Source organism: Aedes albopictus, chromosome 2 (assembly GCF_035046485.1).
Source record: "Aedes albopictus strain Foshan chromosome 2, AalbF5, whole genome shotgun sequence".
Lineage (NCBI taxonomy): Eukaryota > Metazoa > Arthropoda > Insecta > Diptera > Culicidae > Aedes > Aedes albopictus.
In genome coordinates this window covers 493,196,931-493,216,167 of record NC_085137.1, presented here as the reverse complement: position 1 = coordinate 493,216,167, position 19,237 = coordinate 493,196,931, and the positions used below count along the sequence as shown (strand labels likewise).

At 38.4% G+C, this 19,237-nt stretch overlaps 1 protein-coding gene across 2 annotated transcripts in view; it reads right to left on the bottom strand.

Annotated features, from left to right (window-relative positions):
* The window catches only part of LOC109423344 (syndecan), a 158,350-nt gene that overhangs the window by 58,435 nt on the left and 80,678 nt on the right, over nt 1-19,237 (bottom strand). For both annotated transcript variants that reach the window (XM_019698290.3, XM_019698291.3), the window contains exon 2: nt 81-200. In XM_019698290.3, coding sequence (XP_019553835.3) covers nt 81-200 — 120 coding nt within the window. The remainder of the gene's footprint in view (nt 1-80; nt 201-19,237) is intronic.

Below are 19,237 nucleotides of genomic sequence, written 5' to 3'. Positions count from 1 at the left end.
CACAGCTCGATACCCATGGTTTCTAGATTAATACGGTCTTAATTGATCACAGGTTTCAATGCAACTCCCCAAGCACTTACCTCTCCTCTGCTTCCGGAACCCTCGAGGCCTTCGTCGTCGATGTAGATGTCATTATTCGGACTGGAACCACCCGCACCGAACGATGCCGACAGCGACTGACTGTTGCGGTTATTTGATTTCTGCAATTAAAACCAAACACAAGAGAGGGCGAGAGAGAAAAGGAAACGGTTAGGCGGAGTGATTATGAAAAAAAGCGTATGGAAGCATTTATGAATTACGACGAGATGGCTGGGTTTTCACTGAAATGGATCGGTCGCTCTGTCTAGGTAGGTATCAAAACGGTATGGCTGGCGAGGGATTCTTTTCATTGGGTCGCGCTTTCAAAGCAGGACCAACAATCGCGTCGAGGGAGGCAAAATGTGCGCTCCGCAGCAGCAATGGGGCAAAACCCCCGTCGTCGTCGTCGTCGCTGAATGGGAGAAGGAGAGTGCATTGCAAACCGTTTGAGGCACTTCCTTTTGAAACTGTGTCACCTTTGGGGATTTCGCAACCATCACAGCAATGCCGACTGCTGCTACTGCTGCTGCCATGTCAAGCGAGAAAAGGAAAAGTATGAAAAGCGATGAAGCTCGTTGTCCGCAAGCATTGGAGTGGCATGGCAGTGGCAGACGATTTGTGCCTAGAGTTTTTTTACTTCTTGTAAAAGAATGATGGCTTTCAGCGACTGCTGCTGCTGCTGCTGTATGTAACATGCGAGTAATGGAATTAATTAGAGCTGGGCGAATAACGAAGAGAGCTCAAAATTGTTTGAGAGCAAAGCTGTGTTGCGAAAGGAAACCCCAAAGTTCGTTATTCTATATCCGTGAAAAGCGCACTGGATTACATTGGGTTCTTTGGCTGGAAATTGACTGCATCATGAACTGCAATGTAGCATTATTAGTTTTGAATCGAGTAACTGTAACCAACGCAACGGTCCGACTGAAATTGATTGGCTTCCAATCATGATAACCTTTCGGGGCAAAACATCCGAAGATTGAAACTAGATGATAAGAAATATGAGTTAAGTGTTTGTGAAATGTCAAGTAATTGGGTCGGCATCTATCGATTTGTTTACTGATACTGGAAATGAGCTCTTGATGAATTGATCGAAACACGAATTTATTGAAACTACACTCTTAGAAAAAATCATGTAAATTTTAGTTCACTTGGATGCACATGAAAGGAGCGGCCCGTTTGACACAAATTACGTCTTCTTTCACAAATAAAGTCGAGAGATAAAACATATGTCAGTAAAACATTGAACTGGATTCGAACTCTGTTCCGCTGATTGAGTGTGCCACCTCTCGGCTGTAGCACCGAGTTGTGAGACAAACGATAAATGTAAAACTGTTTCTACCTATCCGGTAAGATAGATTTGTTGACATCTTGTGCAACCAACTCGAACTTACACGATGGATGTAAAATTGAGTCAAAATTTAATTTGCCATTCAGTCATGAAATGTTTGCGTACGTTGATGGTTTACATCACGTGTAAATTCCTATTTTTTTAAGAGTGTAGAAAATCTTTTAATAATTACAATACTTGAAATCAGTTACCGGGATGGATTTTCTCTTGGGTTTATAATTATAGATTTTCAAGAAATTGACAAAGAAATTCTCAGAAAATCCTCATAGATGCTAGACCACATTGTACAAAATTTAAAAGGTGATACATTCCGGATAACTGACACTTGGTGATGATGTAGGTTATATTCACAGACAAACAGACGTAACACCTTGAACGATTTTCATGGAAATCCATCGCCCAGTTCACACTACCATCACCTGGTGGAAAAGTTGCACGAATCTCTGTGTTGTTCAATATCGTTAACAGAAGGCGCTAGTGTGAAACGTCAAACGCATAGAAAAACGATGCACGCGCCTCTGGTTGTGAAAGCCACAACTATGAAAATTTAAAATGATCGTTAAAAGCGTGGTCGATGGAAATTTCGCAGGTGTTACGTCTGTTTGTATCGTTGATCGAACGAGGGCAAGAGAAAACATAGCTTGGTCGTAGCCAGAGGGGTTGAAGGGGGGGGGGGAGGATGGGACCCCCCTGGCCGCCAGATTTTTTTTTTAAATTCGAGCCAACTTAAAGATTATCAATAATTAAGAGTACCAGGAAAAAAAATTAAAAAAACTATTATAATAATTGAGGTTTTAATCCACAATTATCAAACCTTTTTTTCATGGGAACCACAGGAAATTTTGCCAAGTATTTCTCCAAGAGAATCACTTCAATCTTATCATAGAGTTTTACCAAATAACAAGCTTGGTTGAATGGTAAAATTTTGTGATGTTTATTCATGAAATACAAAAACAGCATGCCAAATGTCCAAGATATGCTGGAACCGGTTCCGGTAGGGAAAAATAAGGACTTCGTAGAATCATATGCTGCTATAGAGTGCAGTTATGTGCTACGGTGCTTCTGCTACACGAATTTTCACTTGTATTCAATTCAAGTAAACGCCATGCTAAGAGCAAAATACCTATGATTTCTTTACAAATTCTTTCAAGGAAACCTCCAGAAATTCCTTTAGGCATTTATTCAGGAACTTCTCCAGGGATTCTTTAAAAATCTTCTCAAGGGACTTTTCCAGGAGTTTCTCCTTCGTGAATTCTTCCATGGGCATCTTACATGATTCAGATAGTTTTTGCCTTTCTCGTACACTAAGTGTACTGGAAAGGCTATATGTTCACTCCAAAAACGACTTTTTGATAGAAGGCTCGGAGAGTCAAGTCACATATACCAATCAACTCAGCTCGACGAATTAAGGTGATGTCTGTGTGTGTGTATGTGTGTGTGTGTGTGTATGTGTGTGTGTGTATGTGTGTGTACAAATAAACTCACATCACTTTTTGGCAGTAAACCTCAACCGATTTTAATGACCGACGATTCATTCGACGCGGAATCTGGTCCCATTGTTTCCTATTGAAAATGGTTCGGATCGGTCCAGCCGTTCCGGAGTTATGGCCATTTACGTGTTCCGGACCAGTACCCTTGGAAGGGGCCATACATAAAAATGTAACAAACACATCCATGCGACACATCAAACTGCGGCATTTTGGATAACCTGATGAACAGTCAGCAAGAAAACAGTCTCAGACAATATCTGAACCGGTAGTGTTCCGGAACCGGTTCCGGGAGTCTCACCAGAAGTGGCCAAATATAAAAGTGAACCAAATCCATGCATGCGACACATCAAATTGCGGCATTTTGGATAACCTGATGAACAATCAGCAAGAAAATAGTCTCAGACCATATCTGAACCGGTAATGTTCCGGAACCGGTTCCGGGAGTCCCGCCGACAGTGGCCAAATATAAAAGTGAACCAAATCCATGCATGCGATACCTCAAATTGCGGCATTTTAGATAACCTGATGAACAGTCAGCAAGAAAACAGTCTCAGACCATCTGAACCGGTAGTGTTCCAGAACCGATTCCGGGAGTCCCGCAGGAAGTGGCCAAATATAAAAGTGAACCAAATCCATGCATGCGATATATCAAAGCGCGACTTTTTTGATAACCCAATGAAAGATTGGCATAAAAAAAGACTCAGACCATATCTGAACCGGCAGTGTATCGGAACCGGTTCCGGATGTCCCGCTGGAAGTGGTCATATATAAAAGTGATCCAAACCCATGCACGCGGCACATCAAACTACGGCATTTTCGATAACCTGATGAGCAGTTAGCAAGAAAACAGTCTCAGACCTTATATGAACCGGTAGTGTTTCAGAACCGGTTCCGGGTGTTCCGCCGGAAGTGACCGTATATAAAAGTTGACGAAACTCTTGCATGCGGTAAATCAAATCACGGCTTTTTCGACAACTTGATGACCGGTTATTGAGGAAGTAGGCTAAGAACACATTATGGACTGCCAGTAGTGCCGAAACTAGTTCCCTCCGAAAGCGGCTAAATATAAATTTGAACCAAACCCATGGCTTTTTTGATAACCTAATATACTTTAGCAAGCAAATAGGCTCAGACTATTTAAGAGACTATCGGTAGTGTTTCGCAACCGGTTCCGGGCCGGAAGTGACACCAAACCCATGCATGCGATACCTTAAATCACGGCTTTTTAGGTAACATGATGAACAGTTGCAAGAAAATAGACGCAAGCCCTATCAGTGTGTTACGGAACTGATTACGGGTGTCCCGCCAGAAATGATCAAATGTAAAAGAGAACCAATACATGCGACATATCGATGACTTATTCAGTAACAAGATAAACGGTTAACCAACAAATAATCTCAGACCATATTTGGGAGAACCGTAGTGTTCCAGAACTGGTGACAAGACGAGTAACGCGTCGGAAGTGGCAAAATATAGAAAGGTACTAAACCATAGCGGCGTTTTTAATAATCTGATGAACGGTCAACAAGAAAATAGTCTCAGGCCACAGTAGTTCGGAATCGGTTGCGGGTGTGATTTGATAGAAGTGAACCAAAACCATGCATGCGATACATAAAATCGCGGCATTTTCAAAAATTTGCCGAACGGTTAGCAAGAAAATAGCCTCAAATCACATCATTTTCCGGCTTTTCAGGTCACGTGATGAACAGTTGACAAAAACATAGTCTAAGACCATATTTGAGACAACCGGAATCCTGGAACTGTCCCGCCGGAAGTAGTCAAACGTAAAATTTAACCAAACCCATGCAAGCTGCACATCAAATAGCGGAATTATAAAGGTTAACAAAATAAATGTCAAAGCGATAAATCAAATTGTGGCTTTTTTGATAGCATGTTAACGTTGGGTAAGATTATAAATTTAGAAATGATCAAAGTCTTCATATATGCGAGAGAACGAAATCGTGACCAAAGCGATCTCTTCAAATCACACCATTTCAGATTCCTGCGGTGTAAATGTATAGTAGGATGGATCAACGTTTTATATAAAAATATAATTTAATCGCATCAACCTTATACAGTTTTTCAATCTCCAATCTCCTTATGCTTCTAAAATTACTGCTCACAATTTGGGTGCGGCTGGTTGAGCCCTCACTCTTCTCATTGCGATTGAAATTTTAATGGAAAATCTACATTTTCTGCATTTTCCTCGTAGGAAGGTCAAATTTTACATGAATCGTGTTACCAATGATAATAAAATATAGCCTAAAGTGTGCTGAAATAAACATTGGCGAAGATCACAAAGTGATCTGTGATTGTGAATAAAGTTAACCTTCTTCAAGCATTAGCTGACGCTCACCCCGCTGCCGTAGTGGATGGAATGGGGTCACAATGACCCCAATACACGACTAGGGTCTGTCCATAAACTACGTAGACTCTAAGGGGGGACGGGGAGGTCTGGCCAAAGTCTACGCTCCATACAAATTTCGAAAATTTTGTATGAACAAAAGTCTACGAGGGGGGAGGGGGGGTCTGAGATGGCCAAAAAAAAGTCTACGTAGTTTATGGACAGCGCCCTAGGGTTAAGGTGGTCAAGCAGTCAACTGAGAGGTCTGATCTTTTTCTGCTCTGTTTTGTTGTTGAACATAACATCGGAATATGTATCATCAATAAGTTTCGAAAATCGATGATGGCTTTGTTAAAATTGTTGCTAGTGTAAAGTGTTTTCAGGATTCAGGAACATTTTGGCTAACGTCGAAGAAAAGTTTATGAGTACATATCCGACGAGAAAGGCACTATCACCACTAGGTGGATTAATCTGGGTTTTTTAGAGTTTGTTCCAAGAAATGTTTCAAGAATTCCTCCCACGATTCCTTCAGGATTTTTTTACAAATACTTCTGCATGGATGCATCGACGAATTCCTTCAAGAATTTATCCATAGATTCCTTTAAAATTTTTGTTCTACAGAAATTCTTCCAGAAATTTGTTAAGAAAGCTTTCCTGGAATTTCCTAAGGAGTTCCTCATGGGATTGCTTCCGGGATTCCTCCAGGTTTTCCTTCAAGAATTCCTCCAGGAATTCACCCGGGAATATTCTCTGTGTTTCTTTCAGGATCAACTCCATGGATTATTATAAGAAATCCTCCAAGGATACCCCCAGGAACACTTTTTAGAATTCCTTCAGGAGTTCCTCTTGGAGTTCTTTCAGGAACTCCTCCAGGAATTGATCCCGTATTTTCTCCAGGGACTGTTTAGGGATTCCCTTAGGAATGCCCCTAGAAATTGCTTCCGGGATTCCTCCTGTTGAATTTATTGAATAAAACAGGTATTGCAACAGTAAATTTGCTTTATTGTTTACTTCTCACGAGCAAGAACGGAATGACAATTTCCTCGCTGGCTATAGCGCGCCTGCTGCGATGCTCCAAAAATCTACAACCTTAACTAATACAGTTCTACTATTTCTTGCATATGCCAACACTGCTCCTCAAGAAATACAAAGCACTCCTCCTATTTCACAATCATACGTTAATGGTATCAATCCGATAATATACCCCTTCTTTGACTCCTGTTACAACCAGCCTTCCATCTTTCGAGATTTTACACCCATCTGCATCAAACGACACTACGAACCCTTTTCGTGTAATAGCTGGTACGGAAATCAAGTTAACCGACAATCCATCAACGACCATTACTTTGTCTAACCTGATCTGAACTGTGGTACCATCGCCCTTAGCTGCTTTCATGTCCCTTATACCTAATCGACTTGAATGCAGACTTTTCCATCAGCGAGAATAACCTTCTGCGGTTCCACTTCTGCGTGCCAGTCCAAGTTTGCTGCCTGACCTGTCATGTGCTGAGATGCTCCGGAATCAAGGTACCAAACGTCCTCCGTTGTTCGTGGAATTGTTGCAAAGCAAACATGCCCCTTTGTTTCCTCCACTGCTGATCTAGCCGAATTTGTGTTTCGCTTACCTTCATGTGACTGGGAAGATTCTCTCCTCAGGTTGCTCAAAATACTGCAGTTTCTCATCAGATGATCAGCGCTTCCACAAGCAAAACACAAGCGCTTGAAATTTTGGCTCTTTCGTGCTGCTTTTACAACCATGGCGGTCTGGTCAGATGTCTGCTCTTCCGTTTTCACCTTTTCCCTACGCCGATCGAACTCTTCCAAAAGCTTGGTTTTGACGAAGTTGACTCGAAACACTTCCATTCGGCCCTGAATCACAGTCACTGTATTCTCATACGAACTCGGTAAGCTGGCCAGCATAAACGCTCCTTTTACGTCCTCATCTAGTCGACACCCAACATTTTCAATTCGCTCGAATAAGGTCTCCAATTCCATCAAATGCCTACACATGCCTCCTCCTTCCGGAAGCTCCATCTTCGAAAGCTTTTTAATCAGCGCGACTTTGTTGACGGAAGAATCCTTCACGTAATAGCTTCTCAACATTTCGCACGCATCCCTTGCTGTCTCAGCATCTTGGATTATACGCAACTGCGAGTCTTCCATCAAATATCCAATGGTCTGCAATGCCAGCTCGTTCTTCGTTGCCCATTCTGTTGTAATTTGCCTCTCGGGTGGCAGCTCATCACTTACCAGTGACCAGAGTCCATCTCTAGTCAAAAACTGCCTAGCACGAATCCTCCAAATCTCGTAGTTGTCGTTTGAAGTTCAGCTTCGTGGGATCCATCATTCTTCACCAAAACTTCAATTCGCTCTTCAACAAGTCCACGTTTCACTTCACTTATTTACCAGTGCAATTTACCTGTCGCTGGGCCCACAACCTGTTGGATTTATTGAATAAAACAGGTATTGCAACAGTAAATTTGCTTTATTGTTCACTTCTCACGAGCAAGAACGGAATGACAATTTCCTCGATTGCTATAGCGCGCCTGCTGCGATCCTCCAAAAATCTACAACCTTAACTAATACAGTTCTACTATTTCTTGCATATGCCAACACCTCCTGGGTTTTTTTTTTATCCTCCAGGAATTCTTCCAAGAACTTTTGCAGGGCTTAACTCGGACTTCCTTCTGTGATTCTTTCTGGAACAACTTATTTAAAAAAAATCCTCCAAAGATTCTCCCAGGAACTCTTTTTAAGGTTTCTCCAGGAATTGATTCAGTTGTTCCTCCAGAATGTGTTTAGGGATTCTCTTAGTAATTCCTCTTGAAATTGCTTCCGGAATTCCTTCCGGAGTTTCTTCAGAAACTCTTATTAGGATTCCTCCCGAATTTGTCCGAGATTCCATTTGCGATTTCTTCAGGGATTATTTCTGGTATTCCTCTACGAATTCCTTAAGAGATTCTTCCTGAAATTCCGCTAGAAATTCGTCTAGAGATTCACCAGAAATTCCTCTGGAGATTCCTTTAAAAATTCTCACAAGCATTCCTCTAGAATTTCCTCCAGGGATTTATTCAGTTTGCTCAAGTTTTATTCAGAGATTCCTCCAAGAAATCAATGCATTCCTTCAGGACTTCCTCCAGGCATTCATCAAGAGATTCCTCCAGAAACTGCTTCCGGGATTCTTCCAAGAATTCCTGCAGAAATTCATCCAGGAATTCAAAAAATTCCTCCAAGGATATTTTCCAGAGACTCCTACAAGAATCCCTCCAAAGATTTCTCCAGGAATTACTTCAGGGGATCCTCCAAGAACTCCACCAGGAATTCTTCTAGGAATTCTTCCAGGAAATTTTCCAGGCATACTTCCAGGGATTCCTCCTTGGATTCTTGCAGAAATTTCTCCAGTAATTTCTTCAGGGATTCCTCCAGGAATTATTCCATCATAAATTTTGTCAGCAATTCCTTTAGGGATTCCTCCAGAAATTCTTCAAGGATTTTCTCTTTGAATACCTTCGGGAATTTTTCCAGGAATTCCACCAAGAATTCTTCGATTTTTTCCTCCAGAAATGGCCACAGGGATTCCTTATCCAAGAATTTCTTCAAGAACTCCTTTAGAAAATTCTTCAGGAATTACCCCAAGATTTTTTCAGGAATTCCTCCAGCAATTTCTTAAGGATTTGTTCCAGGAATTGCACCTGGACATCCTTCAGAAATTATGTCAACAATTTCTCCATGAATTTTTCTAGAAAATCTTCTGGGGATTTTTTCAGAAATTCTTCCGGAAATACAATCAGGAATTTTTCTGGAATTCCTCCAGGATTTTCCCAGGGATTCCTCCAGGAAATCCTCCGAAGATTTCTCCAGTAAATCCATCAGAAGTTCCTTTAAGGATTCTCCCTGACAATCCTCTCGGTATTCCTTCATAAAATCTTCCAGGAAATTCCAGGTTTTTTTTTCAGGGATTCCTCCAGAAACTTATTTACAAACTTCTTTCAGGATTTCCCCAGGGATTCTTTCAACAATTCTTTTGAGCATTTATCCAGGAATTCCTCCAGAAATTCCGCTAGACATTTCTCCAGGATTTTCTCAAGGGGTTTTTTTTAGAAATGGCAAATTAGAGAATAGAAATAGAAATCTTCCAGAATTCCTCTGGAAATTTCAAAATGGGAAAGTAAAGTTGGCCACCTGCCTTCAATGGTCAACGGCCAGGATCTGGAAAACCGAAAATCTACCAAACGAGTGAAAGGAAGGGGTAGTCTATTCCATGCACAAAAAGGCGACTATTTGGAATGGAAGACCTTCAGAGATTCTGATGTCACCTACAAAGTACTATTACAGTGTTCGTGTGAAGTTATTTATTCGACTACATCACCGGCCTGTCGATTACGGACCAGATCTTTACCTCCAGAAATACCGTGAGGTCGACTTGAAGGTGACTTTCCTGGAAAGTTGACAAAACTGGCTAGAAAGATAATGGACGGTGCGCATAAAAGGCAAGCGTTTCGGGTGAACTATCCAGTACATGCGGAAATCGCTGAGAACTGCGACAAGCTGATGCCATCACCCTGAAAGGTTTCTCACGAAAAGCTACACGCAAACAAATCCGTTCCGATATACGTGCACTCTCAGTCACGGCAACGGGAACAAACGGGAACTATGCATAGCAACGATAACAACAATAAGAAATGTACACCGTGAACTAGATGTCACGGTTTCTAGAACGCCCATATTAACAGCTAGAAATAGTTCCAGTTCACGGTGTATATTTATTTGCTTGTTCTCATATTTGCGTTTGTTTGTTCACGTTTATCAGAACGTATTTTTTCTCGTGTGGGTTTAATAGTAGGTACACAGAGGGTAGCAGAGGGGAATATCAAACTAATAATTATCAAATCACATAATCTGTTTTTATATCTTATTTTGTTATTATTGACTTATCAAGGCATTAGTTTTCCATAACATGTTTTGTTTGACAATCTTATTTTGTTATGATCAAGCTATTGGTATACACCCATACAATAATATGGCAATCATATATTTTGTTATGGAACAAATTTAGCTATTTTTATACTATTGAGAGTGAACAAATATTTAATAAACAATAGCACAACAATAACAAGTTTTGAACTTGAAATTACATCATTCGAGATTTTGTTTACCATTCATACCATTGCATGCCGTGTGTATGATCTATTTAGTTAGTTCCTCTAATTGGGACTGAAAGAGCTTTTCAGTTTATTATTTTATAAACACTTCGATAATTGTTATCTGTTTTATGTTCCTTTTTTAGTATTTAGTATATTCAAAATAGTGGACCTCATAATGTTATTTTTCTTGATGAGTTTGTAATTACTCACAAATACTTAGACTCATATTTTTTTATTTCGTCTCACAGTGAGCAAGCCATGCTTTGTACATCTTGAATTATTAGATATTTTTTCATCTTGTTTTTTTCGTTGTGTAATTTTCAATTGATTTTGTTCTGTAATTTTTAGCAATGATTTTTTATGTGCTCTAAACGCTTATTTTGTTATTCGTATAGGGCCTTGTACCATTTAGGCAGGTGTACCTATTTTGGGCACTTGAAGCTATAACTAAGCCAAATTCAAACCAATTGATTTAAATTTTTTTATAGGATTAGATACTGTACGTAACTCATCGTGTGCCAATTAGGTATAAAATTGATCAAGTCACCGCGGCAAGTACCAAAATTAGGTACACCTGCCGAAATGGAAAAAGACCATAGCATTATTATTTACTTTGTTATTAGTTTGATATCATAACTAATTTTGCTTTCGGTTTGTTATCAATAACTTTAAAATAACAAAATTTGTTATTGAAATATTTCCCAAATTCATTGTTATTATGTTGTTATCGAACTAACAGAACATGTTATCAAACTGGTCTCCCAGGAACATTTTTTTGTTATGATTTTTGTTATTTTTCCGCTTATGACAGTCAAGTTTATATCATAATTTGTTATGTTAATAACATGAAAATAACTTTTTCCATTACTCAGTTATTTTGTCAAAATAACACATTTTTGTATGCTGTTGTTATTTCCTTCTGCTTGGGAAGAAATCTGCTCAATTTGTTACCCGCCATAAACGCTTAGCAACAAAAGCCTGGTGGTTATTGTGAAGCCTCGGATTCTCGCAAACGACTGTCAACAACCTGTGTCGTAAAAATCGATGGCGCTTTATCAATGGAAACAGTACGTTAATACGACCTGCGATCCGGCATGACCTTAGAGTATATATGAGACTTGATCCATGCTCGATAAGGATTCATCCACAAGCAGTTGTAGAGTGTTCAAGAAATACATGCTGAGAACCATATCTAGGCGGTATGAAGTAGAGCAATGTGTTTCGGACGAAGATGAATCACAAGCTCGCAGCGCTCTACAGCGAGCCCAGCATCCCGATGGTAACATAATACGGAAGGATATAACGGATATAATGATCAGGACATGTTCCGAGAACGTCTAACAGCAACATTTCGACGCTTGTTTTTGCTACCGTTCTAATTTGTGCAAGACCCCTCAAGCTTTTTCCAAACGTTTTCCCAACAATCAATTGTTTGGATAACAACAGAAAGAGAGCAATTGTCCTTTTCGTTCCAATTAGAGCAAACAGATCAGTGCACACTCCACTCTACACCCTCCGGAGGGGATTCTTTGGAAAAGATTTCCACTCGCAAAACAACTGGAAAAAATCTTCCACTAGAAACAACGGCACATGGTTCAGACTAACCCCCTTTCGAGGAAAAGATAAGAGAAGTGCAAAACAAGTGAGGAAGGAGTGACCTCTCTCCGAGACGATGGCGGACGGACGCCGTCTTAGCACCGACTGCGACACATATCCTCGTCAAACAAATGTGCGAAACTTTTTTCTCCACTGCCATTCAGTTGGTTATTTGTGTGAGTTTCGGGAAAATTAAATATAGGGGAGGAAGGGGTAACCCCGTCACCTTAAGCACTGGGACTATTCAAAATTAATGTAAGAGTTAATTTGATATTTTGACTACGCAGAATGTTTGATTCATTAGTATTTTATAAGGTTTGTGCATTAAAATTTTCAAAATATGTTTATTCTACCGAATTATGTACATAACACAAACATATAAAATATTGATGTTGTAAATGCAGTGCGGGTAAGACCGTCACCCTTATGGGGTAAGTCCGTCATACCTTTATTTCAAGATACTTTTGAAGATTTTAATTTGAAAATGTTTCCAACATGTTTTTGATGAGTTGTGATGGTTTACCAATTATTCTAACCAGTCGTTTTTTATATGAAACAGCTTCCCTATAATCGTTAATTTTACAGTATATGCGACACATACAATATTTCCAGAAGTCATTCGTTATATAGTAATTTTTCTTAAATGAGAATTTTCATTCTGTGCCATTTGGCCGAATGTCAATTGGCCGAATGCCGATTGGCCAAAATCCATTTGACAAAAAGGGTCATTTTTCGGTTTGGCCGAATGCCAAATAAGGATAAATCTACTTAAGCGATCATGCCGTTGTTCTCCATGTACATCAGTGTAACTGGAAAGAACAGCCTATGATTTAACCTTTTGTACCGTTGTAAAAAGTACATACTATTAAAAAATCTCGCACGTTCTCTTCTTCTTTTTCTTCTTGGCATTACGTTCCAACTGAAAAAAGCCTGTTGTTATTGTTGTGCTATGAGCAGTTCCACAGTTATTAACTGAGAGCTGTCTCAGCCAATGACATTTGTATTGTGTATATCGTGTGACAGGCACGAAGATATTCTATAGTATATGCCCAAGAAAGCCAAGGAAATTTCCTTTACCAAAAGATCCTGGACCGACTGGAAATCGAACCCATCACACACGGTCATACATCGATATATCGTAACTTTTAGCTTGATATAACGTTCGGCTCCGTAAAGCGTTAAACGTCATTGCGCCTCGATTAACTGAACTAGATAAAAATAATCATGATTCTATTTTGCCAGCCCTCAGGTGATTCCTTGAAGAATCCCTGGAGGAATACCCGAAAAAATCCCAAAAAGAGTTCCTGAAATGATCCTCGCCGATGAGTGACGGGCTTACCCGAAAAGCAAACTTTTCCTAAATTGCACCGTAATTTCCGAAAAATTGTTAAAACTGACCGTTCGATGAATCTTGGCACTAAAGAATAGTACAGTTGAGAATACATGATTGATTAAAATAAATTTCTGTACTTGTTTTGTAATCCAGAGGCTAAATTCTACCGACGAAAAATTACATCCACCGTTGGTGCAACAACGTATGCGTTTGTTTTGTTTATTTTCTTCGCGTTTGACAGGTCAATATTGGTATCAAGTGTCTCAAAAGAGTAAAAATGGTAAAAACAAATAAGGTGTGTGGCCAAAAAGCTGCTAAATAACTATTTTCTGGTAGAATCATTGGGGTGACGGGCTTACCCACCCTGACGGGGTTACCCGCTTTTCCCCTACGTCCTTCTATCTGCTTTTCCCACACCGCAAGTTTGGTTTGCATTGAGAGAAAAACAAATTGGGCCAATTCGATCAGAAACAGCAGCGGCGGCAGCGGCAGAACCCTCAGAGACGATTGACGTCAGGCGTACAAAACGTACCTACGTGCGGTGGTTAAATGGCGGCGGGGGTCAACCGAGGAGCAAGGAGCTTTCCCGGAAATTGTGCCAGAATGGTTCTTGTTCGGAAGTTGCTAGATTGTGAAGCGAAGAGCGATTGTGGGGTGTGTGCTTTTGCTACTTATGCTTAGATAGGTTGATACGCACGACACACTCTCCGTTGTTGCGAGTGTCGTTGTCAGGCGGAAGGCTTTTATGGGCACGTGGTTCGAAATGCATCAATGGGGTAAATGACCAAACGCAGAACATTTCTGGAAGTACACTACTGGTACAATCATTGGTAAATGGTAAAAAATACCTTATCATCTCATGTTCTTATGTAAAGTAACATCATGTGTTACCAAGGATCATAAAATAAATGGAGAGTGGAGACGCTTGGTTGTTAAATATCGTTTCACCATGCCCCTTCTAGGTGGAAACACAACGCAATTATCTTGCGGGGAGAGAATCTTCGTTCTAGGAAGTGAAATTTATCGGCTGACGTAAGCAGGTTGTTTCTGCTTCGGTAGACTTTTTCCATCTTCTGATGGAATGGTCGACTGGGACGGAGGTGATGTGAGCTGCAAACTGTAAGGAGCTATTATTCATTCAAGTGTCAGTGTATGTCTTCAGGTATTTTAGTATTACCACTTATTTTCTTTTCTAGCAAGAGAATGAATCACTAAAATAACTAAAACGGCCGCTATGAAATGATCAGATAGCGCCACAGTAGCCGTAGGATCAAGTTTGCTTCATTGATCCATTGTTAATCGAAACCACGGCTCATATTATAAAACGCGCAATTAAAATAAACGAATATCACACTGAAGGCATTTTTCCTTGTCCCAGGATCCGGGATAAACAATCGAACATAACAGTGATGTCATGGTAAAATCAATGCTTGTTACTCATGTTTATAAATTTCAGCATCCTCTACCAATACGTCCTTACTCCTCCATTGGGGGGTGTACATTGGCAATCTATTCAAGGACTTCCTTTTACGAAATTTCTTTAGAAATTTCATCAGGAGTTTTTCCGTTGCATCATTTCAAAAATTATCTCCTTCTCCTCCTATTTCTAGAATAACCTCCTAAACATATATCTAAGGGAATTCCTTCAGGTATACCCTAAGGATAATTCCAGGAATTCCTCCAGACACAACTTCAGTTGTTGCTTCAGCAGGGATTTTAGTCCAGGAATAATTCCAGAACTTTTCAAGAATTTCTTTTAGGAATCTCCACAGGTATCTGGTTCCAGGCCGAACGCCATTTGGTCGAAAATGAATGATGAACTTAAGGCGAAACTAGACGCATATCCTCATTTTTTTTAGTTTTCGATTTTTTATTAAATAACGAAGCAATATTTTCAAAATTGTTTCATACACAGTTAGAGGAATCGTGTGAAGAATTAGCTTTAGTTAAAATTCACAAATACAAAGAAATTAAAAAAAAAAATTTAGAGGAAGGATCGAGCTACAGGGGGTGGTCAAAATGTTTGGGATAGGCAACTTTTTTTTCTCTCACATAAAAAGTTCAAAGCGCTGTAACTTTTCATAGAGTGCATCAAAAATTCTCATTTTTACTGTTTGTTCACCTACTATACAGGGGATAGACAAAATGATCGGGACAGGCAAAATTTTCGCTTTTCAAAAAATGTTCAACTAGCTGTAACTTTTCGAAAAGTGCATCGAATATTCTCAAATTTTTACTGTAAGTTCACCAACTAGTTGTGTATCAGTGGTCCAAATTTGGGAAAGATCGGCCCATTTTCCGCGGAGTTATAAAGATTCTTGAAAAAGGTAAAATTATCCGATAGCCAACTTGGAGCTGCTACATCTCCGGATTCAATGAACCGATTGCAATGAAATTTTGACCATTCATGACTTGTATAATGATCTCTGAAAAACAATTAACTTAACTTGAAATTTTTAACAAGAGAAAAAGTTATAGCGTTTTTATTTTTTTCACGATTTTTTAGCAAATTGGTCTATTTTAAATATGTATTCCATTACTTTTTCAATTTATTGGCGGCTATGTTGTTACTTTCCTTCAAAACACATTTATATATAAGTCAATTAGAGGGAAACTAAATGAACTATAATTTGCATCCTGAATTTTGAAATGACATTGAAATTTTGGATAATTTGGTGTTTTATTAGAAAAATATTCTAATCGTTATAATTTTCTTCTGTGTTAAGAATTTTAGGTTGTGTCAACGGTTTTTCATAGCTCATTATACAAGTCATAAATGGACAAAATTTCATTGCATTCGGTTCATTGAATCCGGAGATATAACAGCTCAAAGTTGGCTATCGGATAATTTTACCTTTTCCAAGAATCTTTATTACTTCGTGGAGAATGGCCCGATCTTTCCCAAATTTGGACCACTGATACACAAATAGTTGATGAACTTACAGTAAAAATTTGAGAATATTTGATGCACTTTTTGAAAAGTTACAGCTAGTTGAACATTTTTTTAAAAGTGAAAATTTTGCCTGTCCCGATCATTTTGTCTATCCCCTGTATGTGCATCATTGGTACAATTTTGAGCTCGATTGGTTAATTTTCCGCGAAGCTAGAATGGTTCTCGTAAAACACTATTTTTTAGACAACTTATTTTTGAACTGTCATATCTCAAACACCAGTGAACCGAATTTAATGAACTTTTGAACGTTTATCAACAATACATTGATGTTTCTCATGTCATTAAAACATAGGTACTTTTTGAACGTTGAAAAAAGTTATCATGGATTGAAAGTTTTTGGATCATTCTTGAAAAAATGTAAATTTTTTACATCAATGTCATTAAATTTTAGTGTTGATACCCAAAGATTTTCTGCTTCTGTGCTTAAGATATCTCTGATTAGAAGTATTAGAGCCTATTAGGATTGAAAGAATAACACATTAAATAATTTTTGTATGATATTGTAAATTTGACTTATTTTCCTCTATATGGGTAAAATTGTCAAACCGATATAACTTTATTCATCGTGAGAAAAAAATACATTTTATAGCATCGTATCAAGTATCAATATATTTATGATAAACGTTGAAAATTCCATTCAATTCGGTTCACTGGTTTCCGAGATATGACAGTTCAAAAATTAGTTGTCTAAAAAATAATGTTTTACCAGAACGATTCTTACTTAGTTAAAGATTAACCAATCGAATTCAAATTTATACCAATCGTGCACATATAATAGGTGAACAAACAGTAGAAATTTGAGAATTTTTGATGCACTCTATGAAAAGTTACAGCATGTTGAACATTTTTATGCGAGAAAAAAAAGTTGCCTATCCCAAACATTTTGGCCATCCCCTGTATCTCCTTGATTTTTTTTTCAGATATAAAACTTTTACCAATTTTTTAAAAACCATATTTTTTGAAATTTCATTCAAAAATGAATTCCTTAAAATCAAGTGTAGAATTAGCGTTATGTTAAAATATACACAAATAAAATAATAAAATAAAAATGATAATAAATAAAATAATAAAATAAAAAAAAATCGTTAAGACTGAAAAACATTTTCCAGCTGAAATAAAATTAGGAGATAACTTGATCCTTCCTCTAACTGTATACGAAAACCGATTTTGAAAATATTGCTTCGTTATTTAATAAAAAATCAAGAACCAAAAAGTGAGGAAATGCTTCCAGTTTCGTCTTAGCCTATGATTCAAAAAAGGAAAAATATTTGATAAAACATTGGCAGTTTCAACGCCAGCTAATCCCAAAATGTCAAAACTAGAAAGAATAGCCTATGATTAAAAGAAGGAAATATTTGTTATGATCATAATGGTAGTTAGACTGTCAAAAATTGCCTCTCAATTGTTTTGTTTTGATCATAATTCGGCCAGATGGCATTCGGCTAAATGGCGTTCGGCCAAACGGCATTCGGCCAAACGACATTCGGCCAAATGGCCGGATACCGTATCTTCTGGAGGGATTCCTTTAGAAAATCCAATATTCCACTAGTAATATTTTGTACAATTTCCGCAAGAACAGTTGAAAAAATCTCAGTTGATAAATATCGCACTTTCTTACGTTTAACAAAATAACTTTTCATGACACCAATAATCATATCGTTTATCTGGCTTTTGATGTTTGAGCTTTGAACTGTTATAAAAAATCCGCAACTTTGAATTTTGAGCCGCCATTTTGGTTTTTAGTTCACCGTCTTAAAAATTCTGGTCGCCATTTATGGACACCAGACTTCTTCCCCATATCAGATATACACATATTGAATGGTTTAGAGCCTATAACTTCATTGCATTCGGTTCATTGAATCCGGAGATATAACAGCTCAAAGTTGGCTATCGGATAATTATACCTTTTTCTAGAATATTCATAACTTCGTGTAGAATGGCCTGATCTTTTCCAAATTTGAGCCACTGATACACAACTAGTTGATGAACTTACAGTAAAAATTTCAGAATATTTGATGCCCTTTTCGAAGTTACAACGAGTTGAACATTTTTTGAAAGTGAAAATTTTACCTGTCCCAGTTATTTTGAGTACCCCCTGTATGTTTACCCATATTTCATTGTTTAGAGCCTAAAACTTAAACAACTTAAGGTGAATATATAACAAAGCCACACCTCAAATTTACAAGAGCACAAATCTAAGGAACCAAAAGAGGGAATGCGCTGAAAAGTTGATCGATTGGTGACCCGCTGGTGATGACCAATCGATCAACTTTCGGTTCTTCAGATTTGTGCTTTTGAAAATTCGAAGTGTGGTTTCGTTATATATTCACCTCAAAAAACCACCATATTCAGAGCCACCATATAAGATTTTGAACCGCTATCTTGCATAATGCGGTCACTATTTTTTGACTCGGGACATCTTCCACATATCAAATATACCCATATTCAATGAGAGCTTAAAACTCCATCAAACTGCCGCCATATTGTATTTTGAGACACCATCTTGGATATTCTAGTCGCCTTTTTTGAACTACGGTCATCTGTCCCATGCCAAATATACCCATATTCAATGATTTTAGGGCCAAAAACTTTATTAAACAGCCGTCATTTTGAATTTAAAGCAACCGTTTTGGATTTTAGACCGCTATCTTGGATATTTTGGTCGCCATTTTTGGACTTCGGATATCATTCCCATAGCAAATATAACCATATTGCATGGTTTTGGAGCCCAATACTCAATTAAACAGCCGCCATCTTGCATTTTGGATTTTAGGCCGCCATCTTGTATATTCGCTATTTTTGGAGTCTAGATTTCTTCCCCATACCAAATATGTCCATATTTCATTGTTTTAGAGCTTAAAACACAATATTAAAAATTAAAAAAAAAACAATTAAACAGACGCCATCTTGAATTTGGAGCCGCCATCTTGGATTTTATACCACCATCTTGT